General features: G+C 36.3%; 1 protein-coding gene across 2 annotated transcripts in view; it reads left to right on the top strand.

The window, feature by feature from the left end:
- Nucleotides 1-7,362, top strand: part of BTC (betacellulin) — a 48,843-nt gene extending 41,481 nt beyond the window's left edge. For both annotated transcript variants that reach the window (XM_090268106.1, XM_090268105.1), the window contains 3 exons: nucleotides 619-736; nucleotides 5,139-5,285; nucleotides 7,231-7,362. In XM_090268106.1, coding sequence (XP_090124232.1) covers nucleotides 619-736; nucleotides 5,139-5,285; nucleotides 7,231-7,324 — 359 coding nt within the window. In that variant the 3' untranslated portion in view covers nucleotides 7,325-7,362. The remainder of the gene's footprint in view (nucleotides 1-618; nucleotides 737-5,138; nucleotides 5,286-7,230) is intronic.
- The last annotated feature ends 9,390 nt before the right edge of the window (nucleotides 7,363-16,752 follow it).

The following is a 16,752-nucleotide window of genomic DNA, read 5'->3' as shown; positions in this document are numbered from 1 at the left end:
GCAGAATGGGCTCATTTTGAGTTCCATGCCTGCCACATACTAGCTGTGGGATTCTGGAAGGTGCCTTAACTTCAACGTGTTGCGCTGTGCTCTTCCATAAATAAATAGGAGGTTAGAATGGCGGTCACCTCACAAGGCTGTTATGAGCATTAAATGAGTTAATATATATAAAGAATACAGACCTGTATCTGGCACTCAGTAAGTGCTATGTAAGTGTTTAAGTTAAAAACAATTTTAAAAAGAAAACTAAAGGAAGGAAAAATATACTTTCTCTTCAGTGCCCTCAGCTCTATGACACTAATAATCTTCATGGAAAGAATAACTTCCTCCCTTATCACAACTGTGCTCTACTCTTTAAACAACAGCAATGTTTCTGAGAGGTAGCTTGAACATAAAACTAATTAAAATATGAAATGTTCCCATGATAATCCATATTACCCAATCTTTAGAGCTATTTTGGGGCCACAAAAGTGTGACTTGTATCCCAGTGTGGAGAGAAGGAGAAATGACAGATTGTACATTCTATAAAAATACCTGGCATTAAAGATAAGAATATAATACTGTTACAAGTGTGTGTTTAAAGTGAGTTGATTTATTGAGCTTTTTCCTACTTTTCAGCTACCACCACACAGTCAAAGTGGAACGACTACTTCTCTCCCTGCCCCAAGGAATACGAGCATTACTGCATCAATGGGAGGTGCCGCTTCGTGGGGGCCCTGCAGACGCCCTCCTGCCTGTAAGTGGAGCACCTGAGACCGTGGGCAAAGAGGGCACCATGATGCTATCTGAGGCTCAGCAGGACTGGAAAGTGGGAGCTAATCAAGCCGGCTCTCAGGACGTGGTCCCCTGGTCCTGCCCCAGCCACCTGTTTCGGGCCCCCTTTGGCAGCTACTTATGGAGAAACTGATACATTTGTTATATGGTTTGTAATTCACTTAAATATGAAGGATTTATGCCAAATTAAAAGTTACTTTTGCAGGTGTCAGTTAAATGCAAGGAAACCAGTCTTGTTTATAAATAGACATTTCCAGTTAATAGGAAGGAAATATTTCTTGTCAACTGTTAGTAAATTAAGGGTCCAAGTTTAATTTTACTCAGGCAAAAGTAACATTTTCTCATAATTTAAATATTCATTTTCTTCTAAAGAGAAGACCTTACCTAATAGAAGAGCAAGATGATTTTTATGTATAATTTGTACCTAAAATTCAGAGTGTTTATATTTTGTGCATTTTCCCCCAGCATACATTTAAAAAAAAAAGTTATCTCAGAACAGTATTTCCAATACCTAATTTAATGGAATGTTTGAATCATGGACTTCTTCAAAATTTAATTATATTTATATTTATTTAAAAAAATAAATATATAAGGATAATACTTAGAGGGAAATAAGAATTCTAATGTAAGGAAATAAGAAAAATGTGCCTTTGTATGTTGGGAACGGTAAAGTGTTTTTTTTTTTTTTATTTCATTTAATGCTAACTGGTTTGGGAGAATATATTGAGTTTTAAAAATGTAAATTTCCTTAACCCAAGACTATTTTGCTAACCAGTCCCTTTGTCTGTACCTTTATTGGTCCTTAATATTGCTGCCCTCTAAAATCAACACCACAGTGTGTAATTTACTTCCCTAAGATTAATGCACACACGTCCCCTTCCGTCCGAGGAGAAAACTCATTTCCTTGGCCTCCAAACCTCCTCTGATCCTGGTTTAACTTTCCCACCACAACTGCATTATAGAGTCAATGTCTCTCTAACATTCTACACTCCATTGCTGGCATATCACACAGGCTCTTCTATAGCGTGCAAAGCGCGTTCTGACTGATGTTACATGCAACTCAAACATCAGCTCCTCCTGGACACCTGTGTTAACTTCCCTGTTCTCAGACACACATTCAGGTATTAGCCCAATGTCCTTTCCCTGCCATCTAGTCCCACTTCTATGCGAACTCTTCTCCTGGAGCATAAATGTTGGTTTCTTTAAATGTCACTTCTGTGACTGAGCGCCTGGAGGCCAGGGCTCCTGGCTCATTCATTTTTGTGCTCCAGTGCCAAGCACCATGCCTAGAATTTACCAGGCGCTCAAGAAATGACTGGTGCACAAATGGCTGAGTCTCTCTATCATGGGCCATCTAATACTATGCTAAGTGTCAGAACCAAGGCCTTCATCTGAAGGAGGAACATAATCTTAGTGGTGAAATGACACAGGATCAATGGGAAGTGGTAAAGCCTGGGGTCAGGACACAGGTTTTGGAGTCAGATAGACCTAAGTTAAGGTTTTGTTTCCACCAATAATGAGCAGTTTTAACAATGGGTCTGTTACTCTTCCTAAGCCTCAGTTTTATCACCTATCAAATGGGCTAATAATATCTTCCTCTGAAGTGTTAAAAATCATGCAAAATAACACATTAAGCAAAAATATTTATTATGGTACCGAGCACAGAGTAAATGTTTTGTAAATTGTACCACGCTATGAGTGAGAGACATTGAGCCTCTCCAGTCCTGCCCTCTTAGGTGTCTTGGTGTAACTCGGGTTCAGACAAAACCATGCTGCTGCTGGTGGCTTTCCTGTTGTGGGAACCAGAAATATCTCCTTTTGCTGGGATCACAGGAGTGTGTGGATTTCTGTTTCTGAATAAATACCAGAGTGTGTTTCAAATACCTTCAATCCTCCAATAGTCTCTCCTGTATTTTCTTGGAATGGGGATGTTTTGTTTCCAGATACATAATTTGTATTTATTTGTGCAGTACACTTCATTTAAGCAGTATTCATGTGGATTGGGGCATGAACTTGGGTGCCAACTTCCTGCATTTGAGTCCCAGCCCCACTCACTCAATTTCTCTATAGCTCCATTTCTCCATCTGTAAAATGGGTTAATAATTGGTTCTGCCTCAAAGGCTGTTTTAAGAATCAGTTGAATTAATACTTATAAATCTCTTAGAAAAGTGTCTGTTGATTATTTTAGAACAGTGATACCAAATCTGATTTTTCAGAGTCCTTAAGGGTCATGAACATCTTTAAATTTTATTTTAAATTATGATTGCTCTTTATTATAAAAATCCAGTTATTTAGCATTAATAAACACCTACTAGGAACCTGTACCCTTGCCTCATTCTCTCCTGTTGAAATAACCATCAGCATGTAGGTTATTATAGGTTTGATAAGAATGAAGTAACATGAGAGCCGCTATAACTGGTTAAGGTTTTACACTCTAGCATGGTTCACTGGGTTATTACTTGCAGGAAGTACTGCTCACTGGGAAATTCAACTCAAGCATTGTTAATCCAAGGTACCCAGAGTTTCCAATTAGAAAAATATTCTAAAAGAGGATCACGTAGTTGTTGTATATTCAATGGGCAAATTATTGTTTGAAAAGGCCACATTTGGTAAATTTGTTAAAGGAACAGTTAAGCTAATTGGAAGAGACTATATTTGTAAGATTTTAATTATGACCTTTAAAAAAGACTCTTTAAAAAACTTCATCCTACATATGCAATTAAAAGTGATTTTCTCCTAGTGCCGGGCTCTTGTGCAAGAAGTTTTTAATATTTCAAGGTATTTCTAAGTTTTTTTTTCCATTGCAGGGAGCAGTTTTCTATTATAGGCCCTGGGGTCCTTTTGCAATAGATGGCATTAGGTTCTTTTTCCTGTGTCTGCATTGAACCTCACCTTTCAACTCGTGGTTGTGACTGAGCTTGCTTTTTGTTTCATTTTGTTTACTTCGTAGCAATGTACCAGCTATAATAGTGGCATTAAGAGATCTCGTTAATTGTGAATATAGGTTTTGTGGGAATTAACTGCCCTGTCTCTTGTCAAACATACAGTGTAGAACAGCCTGGCAGTTGATCTTTTCTTATAAAACAAAAAGTGAAACAAAACCAAACCAAAAAAAGATTGCACAGAAGGTTTTTGTTGTTGTTGCTTTAAGAAGTCAGGGATATCTGAATGCAAAACTGTATTAATGTAATAAAAGTTAAAAACATTTTTAACAAAGAGGCTTAATTTCCTTTTTCACATTTATGTAATTATGACCAATATCTTTTTGTGTTTTGAATGATTCTGAAAGAAAAAGGAAAGCATTTTTTAGTGATGTTACAACATATAATTTCAGTTTCAAATATCCTCAAACTTCTTACATACCTTTTAAGCATATGACACACTTCAGAGAATTGTATGGACAGTCCCCATATCACTGAGCCTTGAGCTTCTTGAGTGTTGCTCAGCTTAGTCAAATACACCCTAAACTGTAACCTCAGACTCAGGAGTGAATAGAAGTGAATCCCTAAGACTGCATTGATAGAGACTTAAGAAAAGGAAGAAAGTGAAAGCTCCACTCAGAAACTTGTTAATTTCTGGTCACTGCACTTTCTTGGGTCATGGAGGAAGGGAGGCCATTTAGAAGAGAGTAGAGGGAATGGTATCCCAGATCAGGAAATGTGACCTTAGAAGATCAGATAAAAGAACTAGGAACCAGAGTTTGGGAGGATATTGTTGCAGAGGTGGTGACTAGAAGAGCAGTAGAGCATTACCTCATCTGTGACACCTGCAAGCAGTGGCACTAGAGCTGATGGATGTTAGAGAGGGAGGGAGACAGACAGAGATTTTGTTGAACAGTATTTATGGAACTTCTATATGTAGGCAGATGTCTATAAACTTTCATGTACATTACCATGTTTGATCATATAAAACAGTATAATTTTAAAATAAACTATAATAAGAGAACTTGGGGGCTCTGAAACTGTTTGTATTGCTCTATGCTGAAATGGGAAATTCTGGGGATTTTTGAATTCCTTGTCACGAAGGTATTTAAGTGCTTGGGAATGCTGTGAATGGAATTTTATCATCCCTTCTTTGAAACTCAGAATCTATAATTTTGAACTAAATTATAGTAAACTGTCAATATCCCTATTTATTTATATTAGACATATTGTTAATGATGTTCAAGTGATGACAGATTTTCAGCAAAGAAAGAGGAGTTATTCATGAACACAACGATATACAGCTATTTAACATTTTTAAAAGAATTGTATTATTTATTATTTCCAAGTAATGAAAATAGTGTTTATGCTAAAAAGAAATAGAGATTCCTAAAAGTCTTCAATTTTTCACCTTGTTTTGTTCTTCTTGTTTTATTTTTACAGCTGTGATGAGGGCTACACTGGGGCCAGATGTGAGAGAGTTGACTTTTTCTACCTTAGAGGAGACACAGGACAGATTTTGGTGATTTGTCTGACAGCAGTTATGGTGACATTGATAATTTTGGTGATTGGTGTCTGCATGTGCTGTCAGTAAGTATTTTAAATTTAATTTTTAGTTAATCTGAGAAACAGTATCTTGCTGACTCTTTCTTTCCTTTCTCCTTTCCTTCCCTCCCTCATTCCTAACTTTTCTCTTCTTTTTGCTTTGATTTAAATATTAGGTCACTTTTCCAGATTTGCTGTCATTTATATTAAAGTATTTATTTATAATAAAACATGATATATGGTATTTATCATTTACCTGAGCACAATTATTGTAATTTAAAATTAAATTTTTATAAATATCCTAATTTAAGGAAAACAATCATTTAATCTTAAAGTTAATCATGTTTTATGTGAGTTTGTTAGTAGGCTAAATATGACTTCTATTTTCTCAAGCTGGACCATGACAAACTAACCAAAAGACAGGAACAAACAAACAAAATATTTATTTTCTTGGCCAAATCAAAATAATGAATTTAATTTACAAATGATAATTATACTCTTGTTCTTCTCTTTTACTTTTCATTATATGCCACAATTTGGGGACTCAAGAAACATTTTGCTTTTTGTTTGAGAGAAAGTGGCTTGATACAAAACTTAAGGTAGTTACTTTTGGAAACCCATGAAATTGTTTATCAGACTATATCTCCCTGGCAGTAAGCTAAACAGTCTTCCAGTGCTATCTTCCTGTCCTGAGAAGCTAGTGCAGCCTCCTAAACGGCTATAATTTCTTCTGTGGTACAGACCAGAAGAGGGCGTCTCATGATTCCTTTTCTTCCCAACCTTCAGGAAGGAAAAACACAAGCAGAGCTCCTGGGAGGCATTGACTTTTGTCCCTGCTGTTGAGTATCTTTAAGACTTGGACAAATTTCTTAACACCTTAAACCTTTAATTTTATTTCTGTAAAATGAAAGAATTAAACCAGATCCTTTTAGCTATAAAATTGAAAGTTTTTTTTTTTTTTTATTTTACCTACTTAGTGGGAAAAAGGAGTTTTTATAATGCCAGGTTTGGGGTGGACATAATTGGGAAATGGCCTATTTTATTATATGAATTTTTTTTTAATTTTAATAGTTCATTTATATTGTATTTTTTCCACTGCTATTTATTCCCTCCCTATACCTTCTTCCACCTCCACCCACCCACCTCTCCCCCGCAATAATCACCACATTGTTGTTGATGTCCATGAATTTTTTTTTTTTTGCTCTATCCCTCCACCCCTTGACCTCCACCACTAGAGTTGTCAGCCTGCTCTGTCTATAAGTCTGTCTCTATTTTCCTTGTTAGCTCACTTTGTTCATTAGATTCTACACATAAGTGAAATCATATGGTACTTGTCTTTCTCTGCCTGGCTTATTCCACTTAGCATAATATTCTCCAAGTCCATCCATGCTGTTGCAAAGGGTAAAATTTTTTTTTTACAGCTGAGTAGTATTTCATTGTGTAAATGTCCCATAGTTGTTTTATCCACTCATCTGATGGATACTTGGGCTGCTTCCAAATCTTGGCTATTATAAATAATACTGCAATAAACATAGGGGTGTTGAATTATGATTTAAGAGAATTGAACTACAGTCCAACTTTCTTAATGTATCTGGTAGTTCAATTAACATATCCAGAAGTACTCTTGGTTTTCTTATGTCTGTTTCCAATGTGCACTTGTTCACACATTTAAAAATGCTGTATCAGTTTTTATAAAATGACGACTTGTTCTGAAAAATGTTCTTGTGCTAACCAAGCTCCATCAACACTCTGGTACCATATTCTTTCAATTTAGATATAGTTATACTCTATCCCACTGTTGCTTACTGTAGCTATCAACAGAGCCTAGGGAAAGAGATGGTTTAAGAGATAACTTCAAATATTTAAGAAAAAAGGAAATTTCTCACTCTTAACAGTCTAGAAATAAAGTCACAGGTTGCTTTCTTGATGATTAATTTTGTCTTCACATGAACTAACAGGCCCATGCTAATTTCTAACACCATTTTCCAAGTCCTCTTCGAAGGAAAAAGAAAGAAGATATAACAAATCTTGGTAAAGATATAACTCCTGTAAATGAAGATATTCAAGAGACTAGTATTGCTTAACGGTGAGTATGATAAACTTGGTAGATGAGAAACTATTAAGGTGACATTTCTGGGGAAATGGGATTTAATTGCATCTAGTAAATCACTGACTGGAGTTTGAAAACCATCCAAAAATAAATACTTTTTTTCATAGACTCTGAATTCAAATAAAAAATTTTCTCTTGTATTTCTCTGGCATGTTATCACAGAGATACATGCATGTGGGAGAGAGGACTTCTATATACCTTTTCTAATGTACCCAGATTGATCAGTTTTCTAAATTTGCATGGTTGTGTAGTTATTTTATAATTTTATTCCTTGTTTTGGGACACTAAGAACAGGTATTTTAGTTTAATCATCTCACATTGAAAGGAAATAACAATAGTAATGTTAGATTAATGGCTTCATTTTTCAAGCAATTATCATATGCCAAATACTCTTCTACAGTCTTTAAATATATCATTTAGTATCTCAGCAGCAATCACAAATCCTCTGGGATGATCCAACAAAGAGATTTTAGTGAATGGACTAGGGTGGAGGTAGGGGTAGGGTTGGGAAAACCCACAGGAACATAGAGGATCCTAGAGTCTAACCACGGCAGGAGGCTGTACCCCTCCCCTGCCCGCAAGGGCTGGGGTTGTGTTCCCTTGACATCGAGAGGTGGGTTGCTAGAGGGCCCACCACAGCTGTTGATGTGGAAGGTAATAGCCACTGCTGGAACCTAAACAAGGAGGGAGGCAGGAAATGGAGAAAAATGCCCCAAACTTCCTTTCTCCCTTCAGATCTTCAGCAGGTACCTTCCACTGGCTAAACCCACTAAGAACCAGAAATGCAAGGGAGCCCCTGTGATGCAGTCTGTAGAATTAACCCCGCTGGAGGGCACAGTAGGACAGAGGAGGGCTTCAAGGGGACAAAGTGAGCACAGCCAGCACAACAAGCTGTGGTCAGTTGGCTGTAATTGCATCAAACACAACCAAACTGGTTGAAAATGAAGGATGTGTTTGGCACACATGAGCTGTCAATCCAGAGGAAAGGTAGTCTTCACGCTTGGTTAAATCAGAAACCCCCACACAGAAAAACATGATTTCTCTCTTCTCACTGTCTGAAGAGGTAGCTTCATCCTTGACTAGTTCCTCTTAAGCCTATAGCAATCGGGGCCACATGCTTCTTCATTCACGTTCAGCAAGAGAGAGGCAGTGACTTTCCACAGCTCTCCCAGCATTACAAAGAATCTCCTTTCCCAGAAACTCCCAGAAGATTAATGGGGCATAGTAAATGCTTCTCGAGAAATTATAATGTTCTCTTACACTAATGAATTGATGAATTGGAAACAAAAATACTGGCTCTAGATTTTTTTATTTTTTATTTTTTAGAATTTTTTTTTTTTTAATGGCTTGCTCTTTTTTTCTTTTTCCTACAGTCCGTGAAAGTACCTCCAGGCTAGTGGCAAGATACAAAGTACCTTGTTCAATTGTAAATGGACAGAGTGTGTCTCAGGAAAACAGCTAACAAAATGAATTTTAAGTAATGTGTTTACCTTTGTTTATATTAGATTGTGTTTACTATTGTTTTTGAAATAATAATAAAATTTATTATTGTTTAGTAATTAGAAAAAAAGTACCCAGTTAATAAGGGAAATATTAAAAAACTTCCATTTAAGTTTTGTCACCAGGATCACTAGCTAAACAAAAAAGAAAAGTAGGAAGGATTTAGATCTTAGAAACTGCATTAATAATACATCTACCATTATCCAACACTTACCATGTGCTGAGAGTTTGAAATATATTATTTCCTTTAATCCTTTCAAGAACCTCTGGGATAGTTATTATGATCCTCATTTCCCATATATGGAAACAGACCCAAAGAAGTTAAATAATTTAACCCAGATTTGTGGAGTTAGGAATTGGTAGAGCTAAAACTAGAACGAAGATTTTCCCAATTCAACATATATGCTCTGAACCATCATTTTTGTTCACTATAGAGTTTGTAAAACCTAACTCACTAATATAACTTAAGACTTACTACTGAACTGGATTTTGCCATGATTCTGAGATGCTAGGACCATTTTCTGCAGAAGCTCAGAATGCAGAGTCCTGAGTATACGTTACTGTTACCACCATGTTTTCTGTAGCATTGACTTTCATTATGTTTCTTTGCTCTGTTATAAATGCTCAGAGACATGAGTAAATTCTTATGTTAATGAAGCAAATATATTTTTGCCCCCTACCTAGGGTAATGAATAGAGGTGTAGAAAGGCAATGCCTGACAGCCTTTAAGCCCCAGGGTTCATGCTCACTGAAGTATCGACAATATCACTGGAAGATGCTGTTGATCCCAGGATATAATGGTCAATGACAGCACAGCAAGCCCAGGCAGACACTGGTTGTGACCACATCCTCATTTTCGTTCTTCTAATAAGCAGTAACTGCGTTTGCTCTCAGGTGCATATTATTGCAATGAAATTATGTCTATACATCTACTACTTGAGACCGTCATGCCAAATGATCTTTTAACTCCTTAGTATACTTAATAAGCACTCTTTAAAAACTGAAAAAGCAAAATCTACATTTAGAATATGGAATTTTCTACATTGACTAGGTAGATCTTTTACAAAAACAGATGGGAGATGTCCCCAAATTGCTGTACTCAGGCTGTTGCACCTGTCAGCCGAGCAGTTTCTTTTCCAGAGTCTCTGTAAATTTTACTTTACAGTGTAGATTTCATATACAAAGTGAAGTGAAGAATTCAGACAAAAGGTGAAGTTGTATATCACCATCTATTCACACATCATGTTTTGAGACTGAGATTGTGCTTTTGTGTAACACAGATATAGCTCCAATATCAATGAGAGTTAAATCAAACAACTGATAATTTACTAGATCTATTTTTTTCTCCTGAGTTAATAACCATTCTTACAATAGGATTATATAATACTACATGTTGTAAATGTTTTACTTTTAAGTCTCCTTATGGATTCATTTCATGCCCTTTCTTTGATACTAAGAATGCTCTAAATGAATGCTTGTTTGAGCACTAAAAAAAAAAAAAAAAAAGGTGTAAATGTTTCTTCTTTCCTGAACCCATCTTGTTGACCCATGAAATCTCTCAAGACAATTCAGACTGGGGGATTTTGTTTTGATCCTGAATTGTTAATGGTGTTTTTTGAAAATTGGTAGATCTGATGTCAACAAAGAACTTTCATGTCCTTTCAACATGTATTTATAATTGTTTTGCATATATTAAGTGACCTTGGATATATAAACTCAATATTATCAAATAATAAAATAAATTTATTTTTAAAACAAAGCAAACACATATATACTTGTGAGTTTTCTATTGGTACCATGTATTAAGAGAAATAAATTTGAATATTAGTGCTTTGAAAAGCTTTATATTTTACAAAGACTACCATTAATACATTTGAAATAGTCCATTCTGACCAGACATTTTCTTTAGAAACTAAAGAATTGTAAAGTGTGGTGGACACACCTATGGGATTATCTGCCTAGCAGCCTGGCCGTATTTTTGAACCCACTTTCAGCTGCATTTGGCTGGTCTAAGGTGAGCGCTTAATGAGGTCGGGCCAGCTGGAGTCATTCCTAAGACTGAGAACTTTCCTAGGATTGAGAACTTGAACTGAAGTTAGTTTCCTTTGGGTTCTTGGGGTACAATAAAATTGCATTTTGAAGCTATGGGCTGTCAGGTTTTTCCCCATGTGGATCAGAAAAGCAACAAAAACTGGTCAGAGAGAACAGAGATGAGACTCAATTTCCTGACAATCTGAGTCACTAGTACATGTATTTTCAAAGTTTAGCCTCATTCTGTTCCTGTCTGTGGCGTCTTTGAGACATGTTATCTTTATAATAAATTCCTCATTTGGCTTAAGCTATTCTGTTTGGGTTTCTGTAACCTGGAACGAAGATCCTAATTTTAGTGCATCATGAGATTGTGGACAACAGGTTCTTAAAGCAAAAATAACATCCTCTATTAAGCAGAATATCCAATTATTAACATAGCACCTTTAGTTGTATTAGAGGAACATTTCTAGCAACAATATTCTAATTTCACATACAGCCATTCAAGACGACAACTGCGGGAGAACATGGAGCGGGCACACAGAGTTCAGCAAGCATTGATGGGGCACCTACTGTATTCTAGGCAATGTGCTTCCCCTGCTGATAAATGCTAAGGAGGAATCAGATATGGTCCCTTAGGAAGCTTACAGTTTAGTGAGAAAAACAGCTACTCACTGATCATTTCCATTCAACTTGGTGCTCTAAAAGAGGCCAAAGGTTTATGGGATCAGTGAAGAGGATGACTAAGCCAGCTTGACAGAAACAGTGGAGGCTCCTGAAGGAAATTATATCTGAGTTGGGCCGGCTCTGGGAAATAAAGGTCTTTGCTCAAAATCCTGGGTAAGGACAGATATTTCTTGGATCCTTGTCAAATTCTACAGAATTTCTCTTCAATTCTAGCAGTAGAGGGACCGGCAGAAATTGTTATAAGGGAATAAAAGAAGAGAAGAAATAAAGGTTTCATACCATGTTCCAGGTTACCCTGGGTGTAACAGGATAATGTATGTGGGTCTGTGAGTTGTGATGTGAGATCTTTCTGATTCCAATGATGTTACATTATTTAGTGATGAGCTGAGATGGGGGAGAGCCATTTATTTCTTTTTTGAAGTGGCTTATTTGGGGCATTCACATTTTCCACTTCATATAATTGCTCATGATATAGGCAAGTCACAGACAGAGTAGAGTAAAATGTTATGGGTCAGATAACTTGCTACTTGGATAAGGCCCTGGTTTGTGCAAAATTCTGTGAAGGAAGCTCAGGATATATTTCCATGCCCATGGCTTTAAAAGCTGAGATTTTCCCTTAACAGGACTTTAATTTTAGTATATTCTTCTTATAGTTTGTTAGGAGTTTATCCAAAAATATTTATTAAGTACCTACTAAGGACCAAGTACCTTAAGTGCTTCAATGAACAAAATGGTTTAAAAAAAATCTGTCACCTCATGCAGCTCATATTCTAGTGGATACAATGTTTCATAGCATGGAATTTAAACAAGCCTTGCCCCAGAGGACTTTGTCATCAGACTTTTGACCTGTCCCACTGACTTGGAGAATGGAACTCAAGACGGGCACTCACAGGAGAACTCAGAATATGGTGACTCTCAAGAGCAAAAAAAAAGGCTAACTATGTTTCTTTCGGGTAAAAATCTTGGTTTATACATTTTTTTTTCTTTTTGCTGTGGTTGACGAATATAGGTACTGCATTTGGACATCTGTTTTTCTTCAGCGAATCCTTCATGCTTCAAAGCATTTTTCTGCAAAGGAACCTGTTCCATATCAACAGCTTTGACAGCTGAGCATTAATGCCAGAACATAACGTGCAATAGACTATTCTTGCCTGTTTGCTAATGTTACTGTCCTGGGAATGTGTATCTTATAATACCCTCTAGTTGGCACTTCTATAAACTAATTTTGTCAGCCATTGGTGTTTAAGCAGTCTGAAATTCTATATTAGGAAACTACATAAACTATATAACCCCAAAACAACTTCAGCAATAATATTGAAGAGACAAATTATAAGGAATATTTCTGCTATTGAAAATTTCAAAATACAGATATCTGGGTTTGTATATTTTACAATTACAGTCTGTACTTGTATTATATAAGAAATGTTAATAAAAGGTGTTTTAAAGATATTTTCCTCTATGTATTTTTATTCTTACTCAAGTTTAAGTTACAAATAAATAAATAAATGTGCGACAGAGATACTTCAAGAGGTGTTTTCTTTGTTTTTCTTAAGTTTATTTAAAAGAAGTCAAACAGCCCTTGCTGGGTTGCTCAGTTCAATTCCCTGTCAGGGCATAAACTTAGGTTGAGGGTTCCATCCCCAGACAGTGCATGTACATGTACAGGAAGCAACCAATCAATGTTTCTTTCTCACGTGAGTATTTCTCTCTCTCTCTCTCTCTCTCTCTCTCTCTCTCTCTCTCTCTCTCTCTGTCTCATCAATAAATGTATCTTCTGGTAAGGATTAAAAAAATAAAAGAAGTCAAACAAAAATCTTCATAAAAAGAGAACTCCTTAAGATGCTTTTTATAACACATGTAGTTATTCTTATCAGATGTATGCAGAATAATAAAATATTTTGAAACTCTGTGATCCAAACTAGACAACACTTTGTTATATGATCATTTTTAGTAAGAAGTGAGAGAGAGCTCTTCTCTGACTTGCTCTGTAAAACCATTTTGAAATACTGCAGTGTGTCAACTAATTTAATAAGAGCTTCAAGCATATTTTTTTAACAATCTAGGAACATTTGTTTACTCAATAGACAGAACTAGAAATTCTTTCAAAAATCACTTACCCAGTGTGTTTTGTTTTTTGGTTGGTTGTATTCCTTACGTTATCTAGCCTTGGGTACTGTGCTGTCACCCCGCTGCCTCCTAACTTTAGATGCCCGTCAGTATCTGAACTCTGAACCAAACCAGTGCTCCTGATCATTCTATAAATGGCATAGGGATGGGGGAAACTTGGTGCCTAACTATTACAGTACAAAGGCTAAATGGGCACAGAATCTTTATTCAGACAGATCTGGGCTTCCATCCCAGGCTTGTCACTTACTGTGAAGCCCTGGGCAAGTTACTCAACCCTTCTACTGTTCTCATCAACAAGGCGAAAATAAATAATAGTGTAAGCTGGGTGTGTTAGAGGAGATCATTAGAGCACCTGGAATACTTTAAGCATTCTCTAGATAAGGTTTCAAATAATGTTAGTTATTAGTAAGACCAATAATAATAGTGGTGATGATGGGGGTAGTGATAATAAAGCTAAAAAGTCTTAACTGAAAACAAGGAATTCTATTCTGAGGTAAGTCACTGCACAATAAAGTGAAAGTTCACTGTGTTTTAAAGGATTTGTGAACCCTGTGGAAAGAATGTCTTCCTACTTCTGTCTCTGATATTTTATTGTTGGTGTACAGAAATGCCTTAGATTTCTGTATATTTATTTTGTACCCTGCTATTTTGCCAAATTCACTTATTATACTGAGTAGTCTTTTAGTGGAGTTTATTTACTATAGCAACAAGAAAAATAACTTACTTAGGAATAAACTTAACCAAAGAGATAAAAGACCTGTACACTGAAAATTATGCAACATTGAAGAAAGAAATTAAGGAAGATACAAATAAATGGAAGCAAATACCATGTTCTTGGATGGGAAGAATCAACATCATCAAAATGGCCATACTACCCAAAGCAATTTACAGATTCAATGCAATTCCTATTAAAATACCAATGACATATTTCACTGACCTAGAAAAAATCCTCCAAAAATTCATATGGAACCAAAAAAGACCCCGAATAGCAAAAGCAATCTTGAAACAGAAGAACACAGCAGGAGGAATCATGATACCAGACATCAAACAATATTACAAAGCCACTGTGATCAAAACAGTCTGGTACTGGCATAAGAACAGACATATAGATCAGTGGAACAGAATAGAGAGCCCAGAAATAAACCCAGGCCTCTATGGTCAACTAATCTTTGATAAAGGCAGAAGGAACTTAAAATGGAGTGAGAAGAGCCTCTTTAACAAATGGTGCTGGGAGAACTGGACAGGGACGTGTAAAAAAAATGAAACTAGACCACCAACTTACACCACACACGAGAATAAACTCAAGATGGATTAAAGACTTAAATGTAAGCCGTGACACCATAAAAGTCCTAGAGGAAAACATAGGCAGGAAAATTTCAGATATCCCACGTAACAATATCTTCAAGGATACATCTCCTAAAGCAAGAGAAATAAAGGAAAAAATAAACAAATGGGACTACATCAAACTAAAAAGTTTCTGCTCAGCAAAAGAAAACATCAGCAAGATGAAAAGGAAACCAACCGTATGGGAAAACATATTTGCCAATGATATCACAGACAGGGGACTGATCTCCAAAATATATAAAGAGCTTATACAACTCAACATCAAGAAAACAGACAACCCAATTAAAAAATGGGCAAAGGAACTGAACAAACACTTCTCCGAAGAGGACATACAGAAGGTTCATAGGCACATAAAAAAATGCTCAACATCATTGGCTATCAGAGAGATGCAAGTAAAAACCACAATGAGATACCACTTTACACCTGTCAGAATGGCCATCATCAACAAATCAACAAACAACAAATGCTGGCGAGGATGTGGAGAAATGGGAACCCTACTGCACTGTTGGTAGGAATGAAGACTGGTGCAGCCACTATAGAAAACAGTATGGAATTACCTCAAAAAACTAAAAATGGAACTGCCTTTTGAACCAGGGATTCCACTGCTAGGATTATACCCGAAAAATCCTAAAACCCTAATTCAAAAAAACCTATGCACCCCTATGTTCATAGCAGCACTGTTTACAATAGCTAAGTGCTGGAAACAGCCTAAGTGCCCATCAGTGGATGAGTGGTTCAAAAAACTGTGGTACATTTACACAATGGAATACTATGTAGCAGAAAGAAAGAAGGAACTCCTGCCATTTGCGACAACATGGATGGAACTAGAAAGAATTATGCTTAGTGAAATAAGCCAGGCAAAGAAAGCAAAATACCATATGGTATCACCTAATACAGGAAACTAAAGAGCAACACAAACAAACGAACTAAATAGGCAAAGACTAGAATAGTAGTCAGTAGAAGGTGGGGGGAGGGAGAGAAGGGGGATAAATAAGGGAAGGGTCTAGTCAAGGAACGTGTATGAATGACTCATGAAAAAGAATGTCTTCCTACATCTTGCCTGAACAGCCGTGGTTAGGTGAAGAATTCCAACTGAGTGACAGGCCCAGTAAAATTGCCTCACTCCTCTCCCTACATTCTTTTTCTCTCCCTTCCAAATATCCCCCCTTGAAAGTATCCAATGAAAAATTTAAGAAAGAATTATTATATTGCTATTGAAATTAAATAAAGGCCTAGTCAATTTTAAATTATGCTGAGGTAAGTTGGCTATTTCTGGAGGTGGAGTCTGGCTTTATTACTTGTAGCCTCAGCATCATTGGTTGTATTAAAAACAGCTTTGGCCAGAAACTAGGAATAACCTCTCATATTTGTTATTCACAATGTGTTTGCACAGTAAGGATTATTACACCCATTTACTTGATGATAAACCTAAGGCTCAGGAAGCTTAATTACCCTGACACATCAAATTACTAATAAATCATTTTCATTCACCTCTTAACTTTGGTATTTCAGACTTTGAAATTAAAGTGCACTGAAATTATCCACTTTCCAAGTTGAAAGAAATGGGAATATGTTGTTCTGGATTCTGTCAATTGGCTAAATAAATGATTGGTAAGACTATGTGTCTGACAAAGCTTTGAAACATTTTGAAATGTAAAAAAAAAAAAAAAATGAACAGGAATAAAATAACAGGAATGAGCTGATGGGTGTTTTATT

The sequence above is a fragment of the Furipterus horrens genome, unplaced genomic scaffold (assembly GCF_987537825.1).
Source record: "Furipterus horrens unplaced genomic scaffold, mFurHor1.1.pri manual_scaffold_2, whole genome shotgun sequence".
NCBI classification, from domain to species: domain Eukaryota; kingdom Metazoa; phylum Chordata; class Mammalia; order Chiroptera; family Furipteridae; genus Furipterus; species Furipterus horrens.
The sequence above is the reverse complement of the archived record's forward strand: the minus strand, read 5'-3'. Positions and strand labels throughout refer to the sequence as shown.